Raw genomic sequence first — 17,542 nt, forward strand, 5'->3', positions numbered from 1 at the left:
TATTGGTAATTAAATTCCTCCCTGGCAGGTGAGAGGGAGCAGCAGCCCCCCCTCCCCCCTCCCCCCCACCCCCCCACCCCCCTCAGCCACAGAGGGGGAAGCCGAGCCGGTCCCCAGCACCGTCGGAGATGAGGAGGGGGCTGCCACCGCCATGGGGGTCCCTGTCCCCAGCGCTGCCTCGTCCCCCCCAGCCACAGAGGGGGAAGCCGAGCCGGTCCCCAGCACCGTCGGAGATGAGGAGGGGGCTGCCACCGCCATGGGGGTCCCTGTCCCCAGCGCTGCCTCGTCCCCCCCAGCCACAGAGGGGGAAGCCGAGCCGGTCCCCAGCACCGTCGGAGATGAGGAGGGGGCTGCCACCGCCATGGGGGTCCCTGTCCCCAGCGCTGCCTCGTCCCTTTGTCTGCTGGTTTCTGGAGCAAACCCAGCCCTGATTCCCCCCCCCCCCCCCCCCCCAAGGCTGCCATCCCCCCGCCCCCCCTCCTCCCGCGGGCTGGTGACAGTCACAGCGACACAGCCAGGCTGGGGACAAGCACCCACTGGGGACCCCAGTGTTTTGGGGGGCTGGAAACCCACCTGAGCCTGCCCCCCCCCTCCCCCCTAGTGCTGATCCCCAGGGCCGGGAAGGGGGGGGGGGGGGGGGGGGGGAAGAGTGATTTTTCCACCATTATTTTCCCATTATTCCCCAGTAACGGCAAAGGGTGGCACCGGACGATATTTCACCCGTGATGGGATGGTGGGGATGGGGCCCCGCGCCCCCCCCCCCCCCCCCCCCAAACGGAGCCCCTAACATGGCAGGGGGCTGCCCTGGGTGGTGGGTGCACCCGCTACATCACGGGGGGGCACCAGCAGCCTCCCCCCCCCTCCCCGCCTCATTTAATTCCCCATTAAAGCCCCCACGGTGCCATAGCCCCCCCCCCCCCAGCCGTGACCTCCGGCGGGGGCACTGCCCTCTGCCCCCAGCCCCAGCTGGGCCACCGTGACCTGTGGGGCTGGCCGGGGGGCCAGTGGGGTCAGGGGCCAGGGGGCCAGCCCCGCGGCGGGGGGACGTTAGTTCCAGCGGGGTGGGTGGATAAAGGGGGCTTTATGGCCGGGGACACCCCCCCCCCCCCCAGTCAAATGCTTTCCCCACCGCTCGCTATGGAGACGATGGTGACCCCGGGGCTGCACTGGTGTGTGTGTCCCCCACCCCCCGAGCTGGTGCTGAGCTCCCTCTGCCTTGGCAGGATGGGGGGACCCCCTCCAGCCCCCCCCCCCCCCCCCCAAGACTCCGGGGGGACCCTCCGCAGCCCCTGGCTCCGTCCCCAGCCAGCGAGGTGTTACAGACATGGTTTAATTAGCCCGTTAATCACCGTTAGGGGGGTAATGAGGGGCTCCCCGAAGCCGCGATGTCTCTCCCGTGACCTTCACCCACGTCACCACCGTGGCGGTGCCCCCCCCCAGCGTGGTGGCAGGGACAGGACGGTGGGGGACGAGAGCTGGAGGTGGGCTGGGACACCCCCACGAGGCACCCGGGGGGGTCTGCCCCCCATCACCCCAGGGCCCCCCAGCCCATGGGGATGGGGACAGGATCCCCCAACCCCCCCCCCCCCCCCCCCCCAGCCCTTGGGGACAGGGGTGGGGACAAGATCTCCCCCAGCCCCACGTCTTGCGCGGGTGTCACCGTGTACCCGCCCCCCCCCGTGGTCCCCAGGGGCACGGGATCCCCCCAACCCAAGCGGGCAGCAGCCCCCCACCCCCACCCCCCCCAGGGGGTGAGGAGGGCCCAGACCCCCATGGGGACCCCTGTGTCCCACCCCCGGTGGGGCCAGACCCCCCAGGGCTGCACCACCCCAGCGCCAGCAGCAATGGGACTCCCCCCCGCCCCACGGGGGGACCCCCCTGCCCCACGGAGCACCCACCCCTCGGAGGGGGAGGGGGGGGCGGGCCCACAGCAGAGCCAAACCAATCAGCAACTGTAAAGTGGGCAGGGGGTGGGACAAGAGAAGCACAGGGACCAATCACCTCCCGGGGGGGTGTGGCTAAGGCATGACATGCAGTGGGTGTGGCAGACCCCTCCCAGGAGATGCTGGGGGGGGGGGGGGGTGTCCTCCAGCCTTACCGAGCCCAGTGTGTCCCAGTACAGCCCAATAGGGGGGGTGGGGGGCTGGGCTCTGCCCTCCTCCCCCCCCCCCCCCCCCGGCTGACGGGAATGGATGGGGGTGCGGGGGGGTGATTAATGGGGGCCATCGCTCACTGTCCGGCGGGGGCGGGGGGCCCCCCTGTGCGGCGATAACGAGCGGCAGGAATAATGAGGGGTGTCACTCCACTTTTCATCCTGATGGAAAGTCATTACGGGCGTCACCGGCGGCGACAAGCGGCCATGAATCAACTGCTCTGCTATGAAATTAAAATCGAAGCGCCCACCCCCACCCCCCCCCTCCGCAGCCCCCACCCCGAGCCCCAGGGGCGGGGGGAAGGCGAGGGGAAGGCGAGGGGAAAGCCCCTCCCCAAATAAAGGCCACCCCCAGGCTCCCCCATCCCTGGGGTCACCCTAGGGCCCACCCCCCAGGGGTCCTCTCCCCCCCCCCACTGAAGTCGAGATCGATGCGGGGGGAAGGGTTTGGGCTTTATTCAGTAACACGCACCCCCCAAAGCGAGGCCGCAGCCCCGTTCCCAGCACCCCCCAGAGGGGTGGAGGGGATTGGGGAGCAGGACCCCCTCGACCCTGCCCCTCTCTGTGGGTGCCTGTCGCAGGGGGGGGCGCTCACAGGGAGACACCCATGAGGTTCACCGGCCGCCCACCGTAGCGCTTGGAGACGTCGGCCTCGATCTGCAAGAGAGAGTCAGAGGGGGGGGGGGGGAAAATCAGGGGGTGCTTGGGGGGGGGGGGCGGGTCCTGCAGCATCCCCAGGGGGTTCCACGTCTCTCCCTCACCAGCTTCTGGAGCTCCTTGGTCTTCTCCAGCAGCCGGTCGAGCTTGGGCTCCAGAGCGCCCTGCTCAGCCAGGGCCTCCTCCCGCTTCTGGCTCATCCCCTCCCTCTTGGCCAGCAGCAGCTCCGCCTGCTTCAGCTTCTGCCCCAGCAGCTCGCTCACACGGTCCACGTACCTATTTGGGGACAGCCAGGATCCCCCATCACCCACCCACACCCCCCCCCCCCGGGGGGCCATCCCCACCCCGGGACTCCAGATCTTCCCCCGCAAGAGGCCTTTGGTGTCCCCCGTCCCTTGCCCAGCCCTGACCCCCCGCCCCTGTTTTTTCCCCCCCTCCCCAACATTCCCCGAGCGAGGACCTGGGGAGGCGAGGATCATGAAGAGGTGCTGCATGCTGCGGGTGCAGAGCTGGCCCAGCAAAGCCCGGGTGGTGGCCAGGAGGGAGCCCACGTGGGCACTGGTTTGGCCCTGCAGCACGGCTGGGGCCAGCTGGAACTGGCTGACGGCCACGACGTCGGCCTCCTCCTCCATCTCCGCCAGGCGCTGGGACAGGAACAGCTCCAGCTGCGGGACAGGGCCGGGGGGGGGGACGGACACGCTGGTAGTGCCACCCCTGCAGTGGGAAGGCAGCAGAGCTGCCCCTTACCCGGCTCCAGCATCGTACTCACCTCCATGAGCTCGTCGATGAACTGGCTCCGGGTCTCGGTGTTTTCCAGGAGCGTCAGGGCGTCGGAGCCACAGGCGACCCCCTCGGGCACTGAGGGGACAAGCCAGGGGTGAGGGGGGACAGGGAAGGGACCTTCACAGCGTGGACAAGTCTGCTCATACCCCTCCCAGCCCAGCCCATCCTGCACAGGGTGCTCAGCATCCCCCCCACGGCACCCTTGAGTGGGGTCAGGGCCCTGGCTCCTGCCCACCCAGCACCCACCCTGCCCAGCACGGGGCTGCCTTCTGGTTTGTCCCCCCACCAGGACGTCCAGGGGTACTGCAGGCAGGGAAGGGGGGGGAGTAAAGGCAAGGTGGGTGCTGCCTGTCACCCGTCAGGACACCCCGTGTCCCCCCCACAGCCGTGCTCACCCTCAGCACCAGCCTCCAGCACCGTGATCTGCACCTCTTGGCTTCCACCATCGCCCCAGTCAATGCCATCATCCTGCTGCAAAAAAAAAGAAAGGGCACCCTGTGAGATGGGGAGGGGGGGGTGTGGGGGTGTGCCTGGGACACCCCCAGGTCCCCAGCGTGGCCCCGGGCCCACCCAGCCAGGGCTCACACACCTGGGGAGTGGGCTCCAGCGTGATCCCCCAGTCGATCTCCTCGCTCTGGGCTTCCCCGTGGGCAGCAGCACCGGCCTCCACCCCGGTGGGCTCCAGGGTGAAGTCTCCCCAGTCGATCTGGGAGGGTGGGGGGAGAAGGACGAGCAGATCCCCTCAAACCTTGGGGACAAACAGCCAGCGGGGGGGGGGGGGATGTCTCCCTAGCCCACCCTGGCCAGGCCGTACCGTGTCCTCCTTGGGCTGCTCCAGCACCTCCTCCCGCTCCGGCCTCTCCACTCGCAGGGGCTCCAGCCCCGTCCTCCACTCGTAGACGGTCGTGTTGCCCCTCTGCCCCACGTGCCGCAGCAGCGGCGCCACCACCTCTGCCGAGCTGGCAGCCACCACGGGGGGCAGGGGGGACACATCAGGGCCAGGCTCAGCGTGGGGACACCCCCCCCCCCCCCCCCCCAACAGCACCTCCAACCCCACCAGGGTCCCTCTGGAAGAGCCCCAGCGTGGGGGCAGCCGCCAGCCCAACCCACCGGCCCCACACGCAAGGGGAGGGGATGTGGGGGGGGGGGACGGGGGGGTCTATTCCCACCCCCTCAACCCCCTGCCCACCTCTGGCAGACGAACTCCACGCAGGCCTGGTACAGCTCGATGGCCTCGGAGAGGGCGCCGGCTCCGGCCCCGATCTCGGAGAGCAGCGAGGGCAGGTCCTTCACCAAGGCCAGCAGCTCCTGGCGCACGTTGTCACCCTGGGGACGGAGCAGGGACACGTCAGGGCAGGGAGGCCGGTGGAAAAAGCACCCCCGGGGGGGCGGCTTCACCCTCTGCTGGCCGAGCTCGATGTGGGCACGAAGGGGACCGAGGGCTGTGGGGTCACCCCTACCTCACCGCCCCCCCCCCCCCCTCAAGCTCAGCCCACAGGTAGAGTGGTGCGATGGGGACATCATTTGGGACACATGGTCCCAGCAGAGGCCCAACACAGGGGGCTGGGGACATCATTTGGGACACGCTGGCCAAACACAGGGGTCCTGGGGGCCAAACACAGGGGTCCTGGGGACGTCATTGGGGACACACTGGCCCTGCTGAGGCCCAACACAGGGGTCTGGGGTCGTCATTGGGGACACACTGGCCAAACACAGGGGCCCTGGGGGCCAAACACAGGGGCCCTGGGGGCCGGGGACATCATTTGGGACACACTGGCCCAGTTGAAGCCAACACAGGGGCCTGGGACCCGCTTTGGGGAGGGAGGCAGCCCGGCGGGACCCGCTTTGGGGAGGGAGGCAGCCCGGCGGGACCCGCTTTGGGGAGGGAGGCAGCCCGGCGGGACCCGCTTTGGGGAGGGAGGCAGCCCGGCGGGACCCGCTTTGGGGAGGGAGGCAGCCCGGCGGGACCCGCTTTGGGGAGGGAGGCAGCCCGGCGGGACCCGCCCGGGCAGCGGGGGCGGCGGCAGGGACTCACGGCGATGCCGTACTGCTGGCAGGAGGCGAGGAAGCGCTCCCGCAGCTCGGCCGCCCGCAGCTGACACTCCTCCTCCCGGCGGGCGAAGTCCTGCTGGGCCTGTTGGCACCGGGCGAGCTGCCTCCGCAGCGAGGGGATCTCGTAGGTGATGCTGCGCACCAGGAGGCTGGCGAGCTCGGCTGCGGGGGGGGGGGAAAAAGGGGGTGCTGAGGGGCCGTGGCAGCCACCCACGAGGTCCCTCGGGGGGTCTCGGTCACCTCAGTGGAGCAGCAGAGGGAGCTCAGGGCCTTCACACCAGGGGGACGTGGCAGCCCACCGTGTCCTGCCCCCGTTTTTGCTGCTCACCCCCTCTTCATCCCAGTTTGGAGACCAAAAGCCACCCCCTGACACCCTGCACCTTTCAGAGACCGCCCTCGGGGGGTCTCAGCCACCTTGGGGCCCTCACGCCACGGGGACTCAACAGCCCACCATCTCCTGCCCCCCTTTTCCCTGCTCACCCCCTCCTCATCCCAGTTTGGAGACCAAAAGCCACCCCTCTGACACCCCTCACCTTCCAGAGCCTGCCCTCGGGGGGTCTCAGTCACCTCAGTGGAGCAGCAGAGGGAGCTCAGGGCCTTCACACCAGGGGGACGTGGCAGCCTTCCGCGTCCTGCCCCCATTTTTGCTGCTCACCCCCTCTTCATCCCAGTTTGGAGACCAAAAGCCACCCCCCTGACACCCCCCCACCCTCCAGAACCTGCCCCCTTACCCAGGTAGGTGTTGTCCTTCTCGTAGAGGGCCACGATCTCCTGCCAGTCCTGGGGAGGGAGGAGGCAGCAGAAGGTGGGGAAGGCCACGGACACGCCCCCTCCCCCCCGACCCCAGACCCCCCCCCCCTCCCCGCTCACCTTCATGCGCTGGGACGAGTAGCGCCCAAAGAGGTTCTTGGTGGAAGCCTCGGTGCCCCGGAGGATCTCCACGATCCGCAGGCAGTGGAAGTAGTGCAGGGCTGCGGGGGAGGGAGGGACACGGGCATCGGGGGTGTCCACTGGGGGCCACCCACTGTCCCACCTCAGCCCAGGGAGCGGGGGGTTCAGGAGGGGTCGGGCCACTGACACCCCACCCCCCCATCTCCTCCTCAGCTCGGGGCGGGGGGCATTGCCATAACCTTGGGAACGGGCTCCTGGTGTAACAGCCACCCCGGCTGCCCGTGTCCCAGCTCTCCTGGGGCACTGTAATAAAGGACAGCTCGCCGGCCTCCGAGACAACCGGCCTCCGAGACAACCGGCCTCCGAGACAACCGGCCTCCGAGACAACCGGCCTCCGAGACAACCGGCCTCCGAGACAACCGGCCTCCGAGACAAGAGCTGCTGCCCAGCCTTTAGAGCCAGGGGGGGAGGCTGATCCGAACCACCCTCCCGCCCAGACCCGTTGCCGACTGACACACACGGCAAAGATCAGGAGGCAGCAGGACCCGCTGAGCGCAGGACACCGGGGGGGGGATCCTCCCGTCACACCGGGGGGGGGATCCTCCCGTCACACCGGGGGGGGGATCCTCCCGTCACACCGGGGGGGGGATCCTCCCGTCACACCGGGGGGGGGATCCTCCCGTCACACCGGGGGGGGGATCCTCCCGTCACACCGGGGGGGGGATCCTCCCGTCACACCGGGGGGGGGATCCTCCCGTCACACCGGGGGGGGGGGCTCAGGGAACACACAGGACCGAGCAGGAGAGACGGGGAGGGCAGCGAGCAAGAGCTGGGTCTGCGAGCTGGGAAAGGCCCAGGATGGGGCAGGGCAGGCGCCACAGGACAAGTTCAACAGTTCCGCCCCGAGGAAGACTCGGACCTTCATCCCCAACGACCACCAAGGGGGGGGCGTAACTTGGGCGGGCTGAGGCAGGACTGTGGGAGGAACTGATGGTCATGAATTCCTGGGAATAATGAGAATGACCCAACCTTTGCTTGGAAATGTAATGAATAAAGATGAAAGCTGTAAACAGAAGGCCAGAATCCCAGCGCTTGGGCGCGCAGGGATGGAAGGAGCCACCCCCTGTGCTGCCCAGTGCCCCAGTAAAGAATCCCTGCTGGAGAACACAGAGTTGGGAGGGAGTTCTCTCGGCTTCAGCCCCCCAACCCCGAGCTCCACTCACAGGCCCCCGCCAGCAGCTGCTTTATCTCCTCATTCTCCGGCATGTCCTGGATGGCCGCGTCGATCTTCTCCCGGATGGCCAGCACCTGGCTCTGCCATTTCAGGTGGCAGTGTCTCCTGTCCACCAGCCAGTCTGGGAGGAGGGAAGGAGGCAAACAGGGGCTCAGCTGGGAGAGGGGCCTCAGGGAGGGGGTCACCCCCCCCCACCCCAGGCTGCAGAGAACAGAGACCCTGGCAGACCGGATCTCCGTGCGCCCCTTCCCCACCGAGCAGAGGGGCCAAACGCAGGGATGAAGTCCCGGCTCCCTCCCCATCTCTGGGGGGAGAGTGGGAGGGGAAAGGGGGGGAGGGGGGGATGGGGGGTGAGGGGCTGGGGTCCCCCCGCTGCTGTCTGTGCTGGGACAAACCTCCACGACCTCAAGGGGGGGGGGGGGGGGGCAGCGCTGGGGCCACGAGCTGCCACACGGCGGGGTGGCAAACCCTCCCGGAGAAGAGGGACACGGGGGACCGGTGCCACCGCGCCCGCCGCGGAGTCCCGGCAAGACCCCACTCCGGGATAAAGGGAGGAGGGGACTCCCGGGGGGGGGGGGGAGGTCGGACCGGTGGGACGCCGTACCCAGGAGCTTGCCGGTCTGGATGTCGATAGGCACGTTCTGGTAGTCCTGGGGAGAGACCTGCGGGGAAGCGAGGGGCGGCGGGACGTGGCGGGGCCTGGCGGGGCCCAACCGGGGCCTGGGTCCCACCTAGTCCTGCTCCAGCGTCCGGGCCCGGGCCCGGCACGGCCTGGCCCGGCCCGGCCCGCTCCCCTGGGCCTGGGCCCCTTCCCCGCTCCCCCCACCGGGGCCCGGCCCGGCCTGTCCCCGCTCGCCCGGCCTGTCCCCGCTCCCCCGGCCTGTCCCCGCTCCCCCGGCCCCGGCCCCGGCCCCGGCCCCGGCCCCTCACCTGCATGCCGCCCGCCACGGCTCCGCTTCCGCTTTCCTTCACCCGGTTCCCCCGCCCCTCTCCTCCTCAGCCAATCCCCGGGCACAACCCTCGCAGCTCAGCCAATCAAAACGCGATCGATCCGACGGGCCCCCGCCCTGCTACCAATCAGAAAGGAGGCCACCTAGCGACGGCGCCACGTGCGCGGCGCCGCGGTTGGCTGGAAGGAGGGGGGGGGGGGTGAGGAGGCTCCGCTGACCAATCGGAACAGGTGGGGGGAAATGGAGGGGGGGGGGGGGTGTGGCGCTGAGCACGCATGCGCGGTGCCGCGGGTCCCCAGGGTGGATCCCTCGGGGATCCCCAGGGGCAGATCGCGGGTCCCGCAGGGCTGTGGGTGCCCCGGCACAGGGCCAGGATCCTCCGGGGGTCACCAGCCGCCCCTGAGATGATCCCGGGTCCCCCCAGGGATCCCTGGGAGGCCCCCAAGATCTTATGGGGATCCCCAGTTGCCCCCCCCCCCCCCACCCGAGGGGATCTCAGATCCCTCGAGGATCCCCAGCTGCTCCCAGAGCAGATCCCGGATCCCTCGGGGACCTCTGTGTGCCCCAACACAGAGCCAGGATCCCCCTGGCATCCCCCCGCTGCCCCAGGGGGTACCCCAGGTCCCTTTGGGATCCCTAGAGCAGCAGGGGGGGGGGGGGGCCCAGAGCAGATCCCCGATCCCTCAGGGATCACTGGGTGCCCAGACCCAGGATCCCTCGGGGACCTGCCTGCTGGGAGCAGTCACCCCAAGATGCCCACGGGACTCGGGGGGGGGGGGGGGGGCAGCCGCTGCCTCCAGCACCCCGAGGGGGGACCCATGGGGGTGGGTGACACCGTGGGACACGTCCTCGCGTGGGGGCAAGATGGCGGCTCCCGCCCTCCGTCCCTCATGGCATCACCGCAGGGCGACGGGGCCAGCCCGGTGCAGGCCGGTGGGTGCCCGTGGGGGCCGAGGGAGAAGCGGGGAGGCAGGAACCGGTCTGGCAGCCCCAGGGTTTCGGTTAAAATCCCGCCGCCGGTCGCCCTTAACTCCTGGCTGCCCAAAACACGTGCCATGGGCCGCCCCGGCGCTCGCCACCGACCTGCCCTCGAGGCCAACGACCGAGCCCGGCCCGGTGTGGCCACCGGTGCCAAGCCCCGGAGCCCCCTCGGGCCGTGGGGCTCAGCCCTGGGTCCCGTCCGTCGTGTGTCCCCCCCCCCCCCCGTCATGAATATTCAGCCGTGCCCTGGCCCGGCCCCGCTGTTTGCTCAGGCAGGAGGGGTTTGGTCGCCAGTTCACCTTGACTGGGAGCAAACTGGGCAGCGGCGGGGAAGACGGCACCTGCCCCCTCGCACCGCAGCCGGAGCCGCCCCGGCACCCCCCCGGGCTGGGCGGCCGCAGTGGAGGCGCAGGTACACGGACGGGGTCCCCGCGGTGGGGGAGTGGGACGTGGAGACCCCCTCGCTGCCAGCCCCGGGCGGCGGGCACGGCACGGCACCGGTTTGGCGATGGGTCCCATGGCAGTTTTTTGGGGGGACACACACACACACACAGAGCCAACCAGCCTAGAGGGCCACCAGCCGTCTTCCCTGGGGGTGATGGCCCCAGTTTCGGTGTCCTTGTGTCCCCCCGCCTCGTCACCGGGGAGGGATCGGTCATGGCCGAGTGCCACGGGGTTGGGGGGGTGGGGGGCACGGAATGGTGCTGGCCCCCCCCCGGGATGGGGTGCTGGGAATCCCCTCCCTGCCCGCTGCCAGGGAAGGGTTCGGTTTCTCCGCTCGGGAGCCACCTTCCCCGTCCCTGCCCTGCGGCCACGCTCCGCACCGGAGCCCGCCAGGATTACCGGAGCCTTCCCTGCAGCGGGCAGGGCCCCGCCAATGCTCCTGCCTGTCCCTGCGAGAGGAAAACCCCAACCCTGGGGTGCAGCAGGGGGTGACACACACCCACACCCACATCCACCCCCAGCAGGGACCCCGGCACCTTCCCCAGCTCCCACCTGCTTCCCAGTTCCTGTTCCTGTTTGCTGACTGGGCTCCCTCCCTGCCCAGCTACAGCCGATACGGCAGCTCCCGGCGGTGCCAGGAGCCTTTCCCCCATTTTGGCAATGCCCAAATCACCCAAGCATCCCCCTCTCCTGGTACCTGCGGGGTCCTCCTGCCCGGGGACCCCCAGTCCCAGCCCCATGTAGCGCCCCCCCCCCCCCAGTGCCCACCACAAGCATCCCGGACAGGGGGGGAACACCAGAGCTGCCTTCGGCAAACACGCCACCGGACTCCCCGCCGGCGCTGCCAGATCGGTAGCCCGTGTCCCATGTCCATCCCCATCAGCTCTTGGCGGGGGGGGGGGGGGGGGGGCTGATGGACACCCCCGCCCCCCCAAGAGGGAGTACGACCCCCAACTCCATTTCAGGGACGGGCGGCGATGGCCGACAGCCACGGCTGGTGGAAGCTGACCTTCCTGCGGAAGCGCCGCTCGGTGCCCGCGGTGCTGGTGTACCAGAGCCCCGACGGCCACGCCGCCGGCGCCGGCGAGAGCCCGGAGGCGCCGGGCGAGGAGGGGCCACCGGGCTTCGCCGCCCGCCTGGAGAAAATCGTGGACAAGAGCAGCAAAGGCAAACACGTCAAGGTGTCCAACTCGGGGCGCTTCAAGGAGAAGAAGAAAGTGCGGGCGACGCTGGCCGAGAACCCCAACCTCTGTGCCAGCGCCGGCGAGCGCGAGGAGCAATGACCCGGCCGGTTGTCACCCGCCGGCCACCGCCACCGCCTGCCCAGGCTGGCTCAGCTCCATCCCTCCTGGGGACACCGAACCGTGGGGCTTTGGAAAGAGAAAGGACTCAGGCCGGGGGTCGTTTAAGGGAGAAGCGAGGACCCTGCTTCACGGCAGCCCCCCCCAGGGGGGGAGGGAGAACTGGGGAGCGGAGCCAGGCGCAGCCCGTCCCTCCCAGCCCCCACCGAGACTGACTGGTTCATACTGGGATGAGGATGCTCGTCCCAGCTCGGTTACTTGCCGCCGACCGCCGGAGCCCATCGTTCACCCAGCTCTGCCCCGAGTGGGACGGTCCCAATCCCCTCCTGCCTGTGGGGGCCAGACCGGGGGACCCCCCACTCGTCCCCCCCCAAGCCCAAAGGGCCGCGTGGCCGCGGGCAGAGCCACCGATGCCGCGTCCTCGCCAGCAGTTGTCCCCAAACCAGGGGAGGGGACCCTTCCCTCCTCCGAGGGAACAACCCCGTGGGGAAAGTCGTGTGTGTGTCCCCCCACCCCCCCGAGCTGCCCCCCTAGAGGGCTCGGGGCTTCCCGGGAGGAGCCATAATCCCGCCGGCATCCGGGAATCGCTCCCTGCTCCTGGAAGAGGAAAGCCCACCATGGAGCACGGTGCCGGAGCCGACGCCGGGGGCAGCCCCGGTGTTTGTTGGGGTTGCTGGAAGCCGCTCTTGCGACTGCTGGTAATTAACTGGTGTTAATAAAGCAGGTCTGGAAGCAAAGGAGGGGCACGGGGAGAGCTCGGTGGACCCCCGCCCCAGCCTGGCAGCGTCGAAGGGCTGTGGGTCCCTTCTGCCACCCCGGTGCCAAAGCAGGGAACGCCCCCCCCCCCCCCCCCAACCCCGTGGAACGGCGGGGGGACACACACAGGGGTGGCCGTCACCAGCGCCACCAGCCCCGGGGTGCCCTCCCTGCGGAGCGGGGTGCAGCCGGGCCCGAAGTCAACAGGAGCAGCCACTTCCCAGCTCTTACAAAAGCCGGAGGGTGCCAAGTGCCGGAGTCCAATCCCCCCCCGTGCTGTTCCCTGGCACAAACCGTGTGCCAGGGTGGCCCGGGGCCCCCGCCCTCCGGTCTGTTTGCTCTGCCCGCGCCCGCCGGCTCACAGGGTGCTCTTTGTCCCGGGGCTGGCAGCCCCGGGGAGATCCTGCCCAAGAGGGAAGGGAGGGAGCGGGAGAGCTGGGAGCACGCAGCCGGCGTCCATCGGCTCATTTACGCCCACGGCGGCGGGATCTGGGCTCCTGCCCCGCTCCTAACGCCGGGATGGGTGGGAAGCCCGGCCGTGCCGCCATCCCCAGTGCCAACAAAAGCCCCCAGCCCCTTGCTGGGACGCCGAGCTGCCGCCTCACGCCGTCCCCTCGAGGTTGACGCGGGAATCCACGCCGTCCCCTCCGGTCCCACCCTGGCGGCTCGTCCCTGAGCACCAAAACCGCCGAGCCCACCCAACCTGGTTCCCCCAAAACCCGGGGCTGACCTCCCCACCGTCCCCTCCTGCCGCCCCCCACCGCAGGGCCCCAGCCGCGGCGAAGCCCCTGGGCACGATCCTGCCCCCGAGAGCCGGCGACCGGCAGAGCAAACGATCAGGGCCCGGTTTCGCCGGGACGCGGCCCAGGGGAGCGGGGGCTGCCAGGACCCTCTGCCGGGATCCCCGGCTGCCAGAGAGCTCGGCCCGGCCCCGCGCCGGTAAATATTAACCCAAACGCGCCGCTTCGGCTCCGCGCCGATCGGGGTTTATTCTTTCCGAGCTCGGGCAGGCAGCGGCAGGGGGACGGGGAAGCCGTGTGGCAACACGTTCGGGCGGTCACGAGCACCGGTGACACAGCGGGGACATTAAAGCTGCAATTAAACGTTACGGCACGGAGCGGGGACGTTCGAGCCACAGCTCAGCAGATGGAGCACGTTGCACGGTGCGAGCTAAAACACGAGGCACGAGCGGTGGCAGCGGCAGGACGCGGCCAGGGGGGTTCGCTGGGGTCTTTCTTGGTCCCTCCACCATCATTAACGTGATTAATTAACCACCGGCGGTGCCGGGAGGGGGAGCAGACGGTCTCTGCGACCCGCCTGCAGCTCTCACCCAGCCCGGGGAGAAGCGAGGGGAGACAAGGGGGGTCTCTGGGGCTGGACCTGACACCCCCCCCTGCCCTCTACGTGCACCCTCGGAGCTCAGCGTCTCCCGAGGGGAGGGCAGAGTGAGGCCAGCCCCATTCCCCAGGGCACGGCAGGGGACAGGCAGGGACGTCGGACACAATCGGGCGAACACGGCCGGGGCCACCGGCGGCCCTCACGGGGCGAGGCGCTCCAAGACCCACTCGCCCTCTCCCCGGTGCCTCACGTCCCCCGGGGGGGCCGAGCCGTCCCGCAGGCGGCGGAAGACGAGGCGGTCGTGCAGGCGGTTGGTTTGGCCCTGCCAAAACTCCACGACGTCCGGTTGCAGGACGTAGCCCCCCCTTGGCAGAGAAACACGGGGCTTTAGGGGGGCTACGCCGGCGGGCAGCACCTTGCCTGCAGCCCCCCGGCACTCACCAGTATGCCGGCTTCGGCACCGTCGCCTCCCTGTAGAGCTCCTCCAGCTCGGCGTTCTTCTTCCTTAAATACTGTGGGGAAGGGGGTGAAGGGGAGGGTGGTCGGGGCAGTCCCGGTTCTCCCGGGGCAGTGCCGGTTCTCCGGGAGCAGTCCCGGTTCTCCCGGGGCAGTGCCGGTTCTCCCGGCCCCTCCGGGAGCTGCTGTGGGGAAGGGGATGGCCACTCACCTCCCTGTCGGGAATGACGGTGCTCTGCCGGCTGACGACGGCCCCGATCTGGCTGCTTTTGGGGCGGGAGTGGAAGTACCGCTCCGATTCCTCCTCCGGCAGCCGCTTCACCGAGCCCTCGATCCGTACCTGCGCCGGGCACCGTCAGCCGGGCTCTGGCCAACGGGCACCCAAGGGGCTGTGTGGGCTCCATCCCCTGGCTCTCCCCCACAAAAAGTGGGCAACCCCCGTCCTGCCTCATCCCTGGGGGGCTGGGACCCAAACAAGTGTGACCCTCCACAAAAGGTGGGCAACCCCCGTCCTGCCTCATCCCTGGGGGGCTGGGACCCATCCGAGTGTGACCCTCCACAAAACGTGGGCAACCCCCGTCCTGCCTCATCCCTGGGGGGCTGGGACCCACCTGAGTGTGACCCCCCACAAAACGTGGGCAACCCCCGTCCTGCCTCATCCCTGGGGGGCTGGGACCCATCTGAGTGTGACCCCCCACAAAACGTGGGCAACCCCCGTCCTGCCTCATCCCTGGGGGGCTGGGACCCAAATGAGTGTGACCCCCCACAAAAGGTGGGCAACCCCCGTCCTGCCTCATCCCTGGGGGGCTGGGACCCATCCGAGTGTGACCCCCCACAAAAAGTGGGCAACCCCCGTCCTGCCTCATCCCTGGGGGGCTGGAACCCGTCTGAGTGTGACCCCCCACAAAACGTGGGCAACCCCCGTCCTGCCTCATCCCTGGGGGGCTGGGACCCATCCGAGTGTGACCCCCCACAAAAGGTGGGCAACCCCCGTCCTGCCTCATCCCTGGGGGGCTGGGACCCATCCGAGTGTGACCCCCCACAAAAAGTGGGCAACCCCCGTCCTGCCTCATACCTGGGGGGCTGGGACCCAAACGAGTGTGACCCCCCACAAAAGGTGGGCAACCCCTGTCCTGCCTCATCCCTGGGGGGCTGGGACCCAAACGAGTGTGACCCCCCACAAAAGGTGGGCAACCCCCGTCCTGCCTCATCCCTGGGGGGCTGGGACCCAAACGAGTGTGACCCCCCACAAAAGGTGGGCAACCCCCGTCCTGCCTCATCCCTGGGGGGCTGGGACCCATCCGAGTGTGACCCCCCACAAAAAGTGGGCAACCCCCATCCTGCCTCATCCCTGGGGGGCTGGGACCCATCCGAGTGTGACCCCCCACAAAAGGTGGGCAACCCCCGTCCTGCCTCATCCCTGGGGGGCTGGGACCCATCCGAGTGTGACCCCCCACAAAACGTGGGCAACCCCCGTCCTGCCTCATCCCTGGGGGGCTGGGACCCATCCGAGTGTGACCCCCCACAAAAAGTGGGCAGCCCCCATCCTGCCTCATCCCTGGGGGGCTGGGACCCAAAAGAGTGTGACCTCCACAAATGGGTGAGCCCCAACATCCCACCCTGAGGGGAGGGGGAAGCCCCCTCTGCCTGACACCGCGCCAAAGGGCCCAACCGTGCTCCCTCTGCTCCCCCCCGGGGAACCGGGACTCACCTGCCGGTTGAGGGGCTCCCAGTAAAAGACGAGGGAAGCGAAGGGGTTGCTGTCCTGGGGTGCAGGGGGGGCGGGGGGGGGGGGGGGGGGGGGGAGAGATGACAGAGCTGTCAGCAGACCAGCATCGCTCCCCAAATCAGAGAAACCCCACGTTTTGCTGCGGCAGGACCAGCCCAAACGTGGGGCCAAGGCAGAGCCTCAACCCAAGCTTCGCTTCTCCGAGAGCCTCAGCCCTGGTGTGAAGGGGCTGGAAACCACCGACCCCCCCCCCCCTCCAAGGGACACCCCCCCCTCCAGAGTCCCCCACTCGTCCCAGCATGGCCGCAGCCCTCACCAGCTCCTTCCCCTTACGGCTCTCGTGGTTGGTGAAGAAGCGGAACCCATCCTGCCCGAAACCCTTCAGCAGCACCATGCGGGCCGAGGGCTTCCCGTCCCTGCGGTGGGAGAGGTGATGTCAGGACCCCCCTCAGGGGGGCTGGGGGGGACCCCTGCCACACCCACCCCCACCCCCCCCGCCGTGCTCACCTGGTGCAGGTGGCCAAGCACATGGCGTTGGCCTCGCCGATGGCCGGGCAACCCACGGCCTCCTCGAACCAGACCCTGAACTGCTGGATGGGGTCACGGGAGGCCAAGTGCTGCTCCTCGAAGGCCTGGGGACATGGGGGACGTTGTAAGGAGGGGAGGGGGGGCACCCCTGGCCTTTGGTGACACAGCCAGCACTGGGCAGGGGGGGGGGGTGTGTCCCAGCAGAGTCAAGGGCACAGTCAGCACAGGGGAGGGGGTGACCCCAGTCCTGGGGGTGCAGCAAGTGCAAGGAGGTGGGGGCACCCCAAGCCTTGGGGATCCAGCCAGAGGGAACGGGGGGGGGGGTCACCCCAGGTCTTTGGGACAGCCTGGGGGGGGGGGGGGGGAGATCACCCCAATTCCAGGGGTACAACCAGCATGGGGGGGTGTGTCACCCCAGGCCATAGGGACAGCCTGGGGGGGAGGTTTTCACCCCAAATCCAGGGCACAACCGCATGGGGGGGGGTGGCCAGCTGGGTTCCAGGATCACTACCAGCATGGGGCAGGGGGTGTCCCTTGCGGACAGCCTGGGCGGGGGGTCACCCCAATTCTAGAGGCCCTAGGGTGTCACTCAGGCCATAGGGACAGCCTGGGGTGGGGGTGTCACCCCAATTCCAGGGCACAACTGTCACGGGGGGGTGGCCAGCTGGGTTCCAGGATCACTACCAGCATGGGGCAGTGGGTGTCCCTTGGGGACAGCCTGGGCAGGGGGTCACCCCAATTCTAGGGGCCCTAGGGTGTCACCCCAGGCCTTATGGCCAGCCTGGGTGGGGGGGTTACCCTGGCTCTAGGGTCACTACCAGCACGGTGCGGGGGGTCCCCCAGGCCTTGGGGACAATTCCAGGGCCAAAACCAGCACGGGGGGGGGGGGAGTGTCACCCCGTTCCAAGGTCACTACCAGCACGAGGGGGGAGGTCACCCCGGGCCCTGGGGGGGTCCCTCCGTCCCCAGGACACAGCCAGGCCGGGGGGGGTCCCGCACCCCCGCACGCCCCCAGAAGCCGGCGTGACCCCTCCCTCCCTCCCTCCCTCCGCCGGTCCCCCCGTCCCCACCTCCGCGTCCCCCCGGTAGCTCTTCCGCAGCGGCCCCAGGTCCATCCCGGCCGCCGCCGACGGGAGCCGAGCGGGGCCAAACCGCGCAGCGACCCCCGCGCCCCCGGGCCCGCCATCGCCCCGCCCCCCGGGGGGCGTGGCGAATCCCGCTCACGCCCCTCCCCCCGCGGATAGCCAATAGGAAGCGGCGAAGCGCGCCCGCGGCAGGGAGGGGGGGGGG

At 69.7% G+C, this 17,542-nt stretch overlaps 3 protein-coding genes across 4 annotated transcripts; 1 reads left to right on the forward strand and 2 right to left on the reverse strand.

Annotated features, from left to right (window-relative positions):
* Positions 1-2,743: 2,743 nt before the first annotated feature.
* On the reverse strand, positions 2,744-8,724 carry CDK5RAP3 (CDK5 regulatory subunit associated protein 3). The gene is made up of 14 exons (XM_086477920.1): positions 8,700-8,724; positions 8,374-8,431; positions 7,759-7,890; positions 6,515-6,615; positions 6,376-6,424; positions 5,628-5,806; positions 4,782-4,918; positions 4,407-4,551; positions 4,182-4,298; positions 3,988-4,063; positions 3,579-3,667; positions 3,278-3,474; positions 2,914-3,097; positions 2,744-2,809 (listed from the first exon to the last, which is right to left on the reverse strand). The coding sequence occupies exons 1-14, from the start codon at positions 8,703-8,705 to the stop codon at positions 2,744-2,746; spliced, it is 1,536 nt and encodes a 511-aa protein (XP_086334046.1). The 5' UTR covers positions 8,706-8,724.
* A 1,203-nt stretch (positions 8,725-9,927) lies between these two features.
* Positions 9,928-11,427, forward strand: PRR15L (proline rich 15 like). Its single transcript, XM_086478109.1, has 2 exons — positions 9,928-10,125; positions 11,110-11,427. Exons 1-2 carry the CDS (start codon positions 9,928-9,930, stop codon positions 11,425-11,427), a joined length of 516 nt encoding a protein of 171 aa, XP_086334235.1.
* A 2,311-nt stretch (positions 11,428-13,738) lies between these two features.
* Positions 13,739-17,370, reverse strand: PNPO (pyridoxamine 5'-phosphate oxidase). Of its 2 annotated transcripts, XM_086478159.1 has the most exons (7): positions 17,323-17,370; positions 16,232-16,356; positions 16,041-16,140; positions 15,707-15,760; positions 14,207-14,335; positions 13,981-14,051; positions 13,739-13,904 (listed from the first exon to the last, which is right to left on the reverse strand). In XM_086478159.1, the coding sequence occupies exons 1-7, from the start codon at positions 17,365-17,367 to the stop codon at positions 13,739-13,741; spliced, it is 690 nt and encodes a 229-aa protein (XP_086334285.1). In that variant the 5' UTR covers positions 17,368-17,370. The 2 variants fall into 2 exon arrangements, with proteins under 2 accessions (XP_086334285.1, XP_086334284.1); XM_086478158.1 differs by lacking the exon at positions 14,207-14,335 and having other exon boundaries at positions 17,323-17,367.
* Between the last annotated feature and the right edge of the window lie 172 nt (positions 17,371-17,542).

The sequence above is a fragment of the Leptosomus discolor genome, chromosome 25, assembly GCF_034619465.1.
Source record: "Leptosomus discolor isolate bLepDis1 chromosome 25, bLepDis1.hap2, whole genome shotgun sequence".
NCBI classification, from domain to species: domain Eukaryota; kingdom Metazoa; phylum Chordata; class Aves; order Leptosomiformes; family Leptosomidae; genus Leptosomus; species Leptosomus discolor.

Bases quoted from the DNA above. Each gene is read 5' to 3' on its own strand.
- CDK5RAP3 (XM_086477920.1), bottom strand. The intron at 6,616-7,758 runs GTGAGTGGAGCT...CCTCCCCCGCAG, and splicing joins GCAGCTGCTGGCGGGGGCCT to CCCTGCACTACTTCCACTGC. The intron at 2,810-2,913 runs GTGAGGGAGAGA...TCTCTCTTGCAG, and splicing joins CCAAGGAGCTCCAGAAGCTG to ATCGAGGCCGACGTCTCCAA.
- PRR15L (XM_086478109.1), top strand. From the start codon at position 9,928: ATGAATATTCAGCCGTGCCCTGGCCCGGCCCCGCTGTTTGCTCAGGCA. The intron at 10,126-11,109 runs GTCCCCGCGGTG...ACTCCATTTCAG, and splicing joins GGCGCAGGTACACGGACGGG to GGACGGGCGGCGATGGCCGA.
- PNPO (XM_086478159.1), bottom strand. From the start codon at position 17,367: ATGGACCTGGGGCCGCTGCGGAAGAGCTACCGGGGGGACGCGGAG. The intron at 16,357-17,322 runs GTGGGGACGGGG...CCATGTCCCCAG, and splicing joins GCTACCGGGGGGACGCGGAG to GCCTTCGAGGAGCAGCACTT. The intron at 14,052-14,206 runs GTGAGTGGCCAT...CCTTCCCCACAG, and splicing joins CCGTCATTCCCGACAGGGAG to TATTTAAGGAAGAAGAACGC.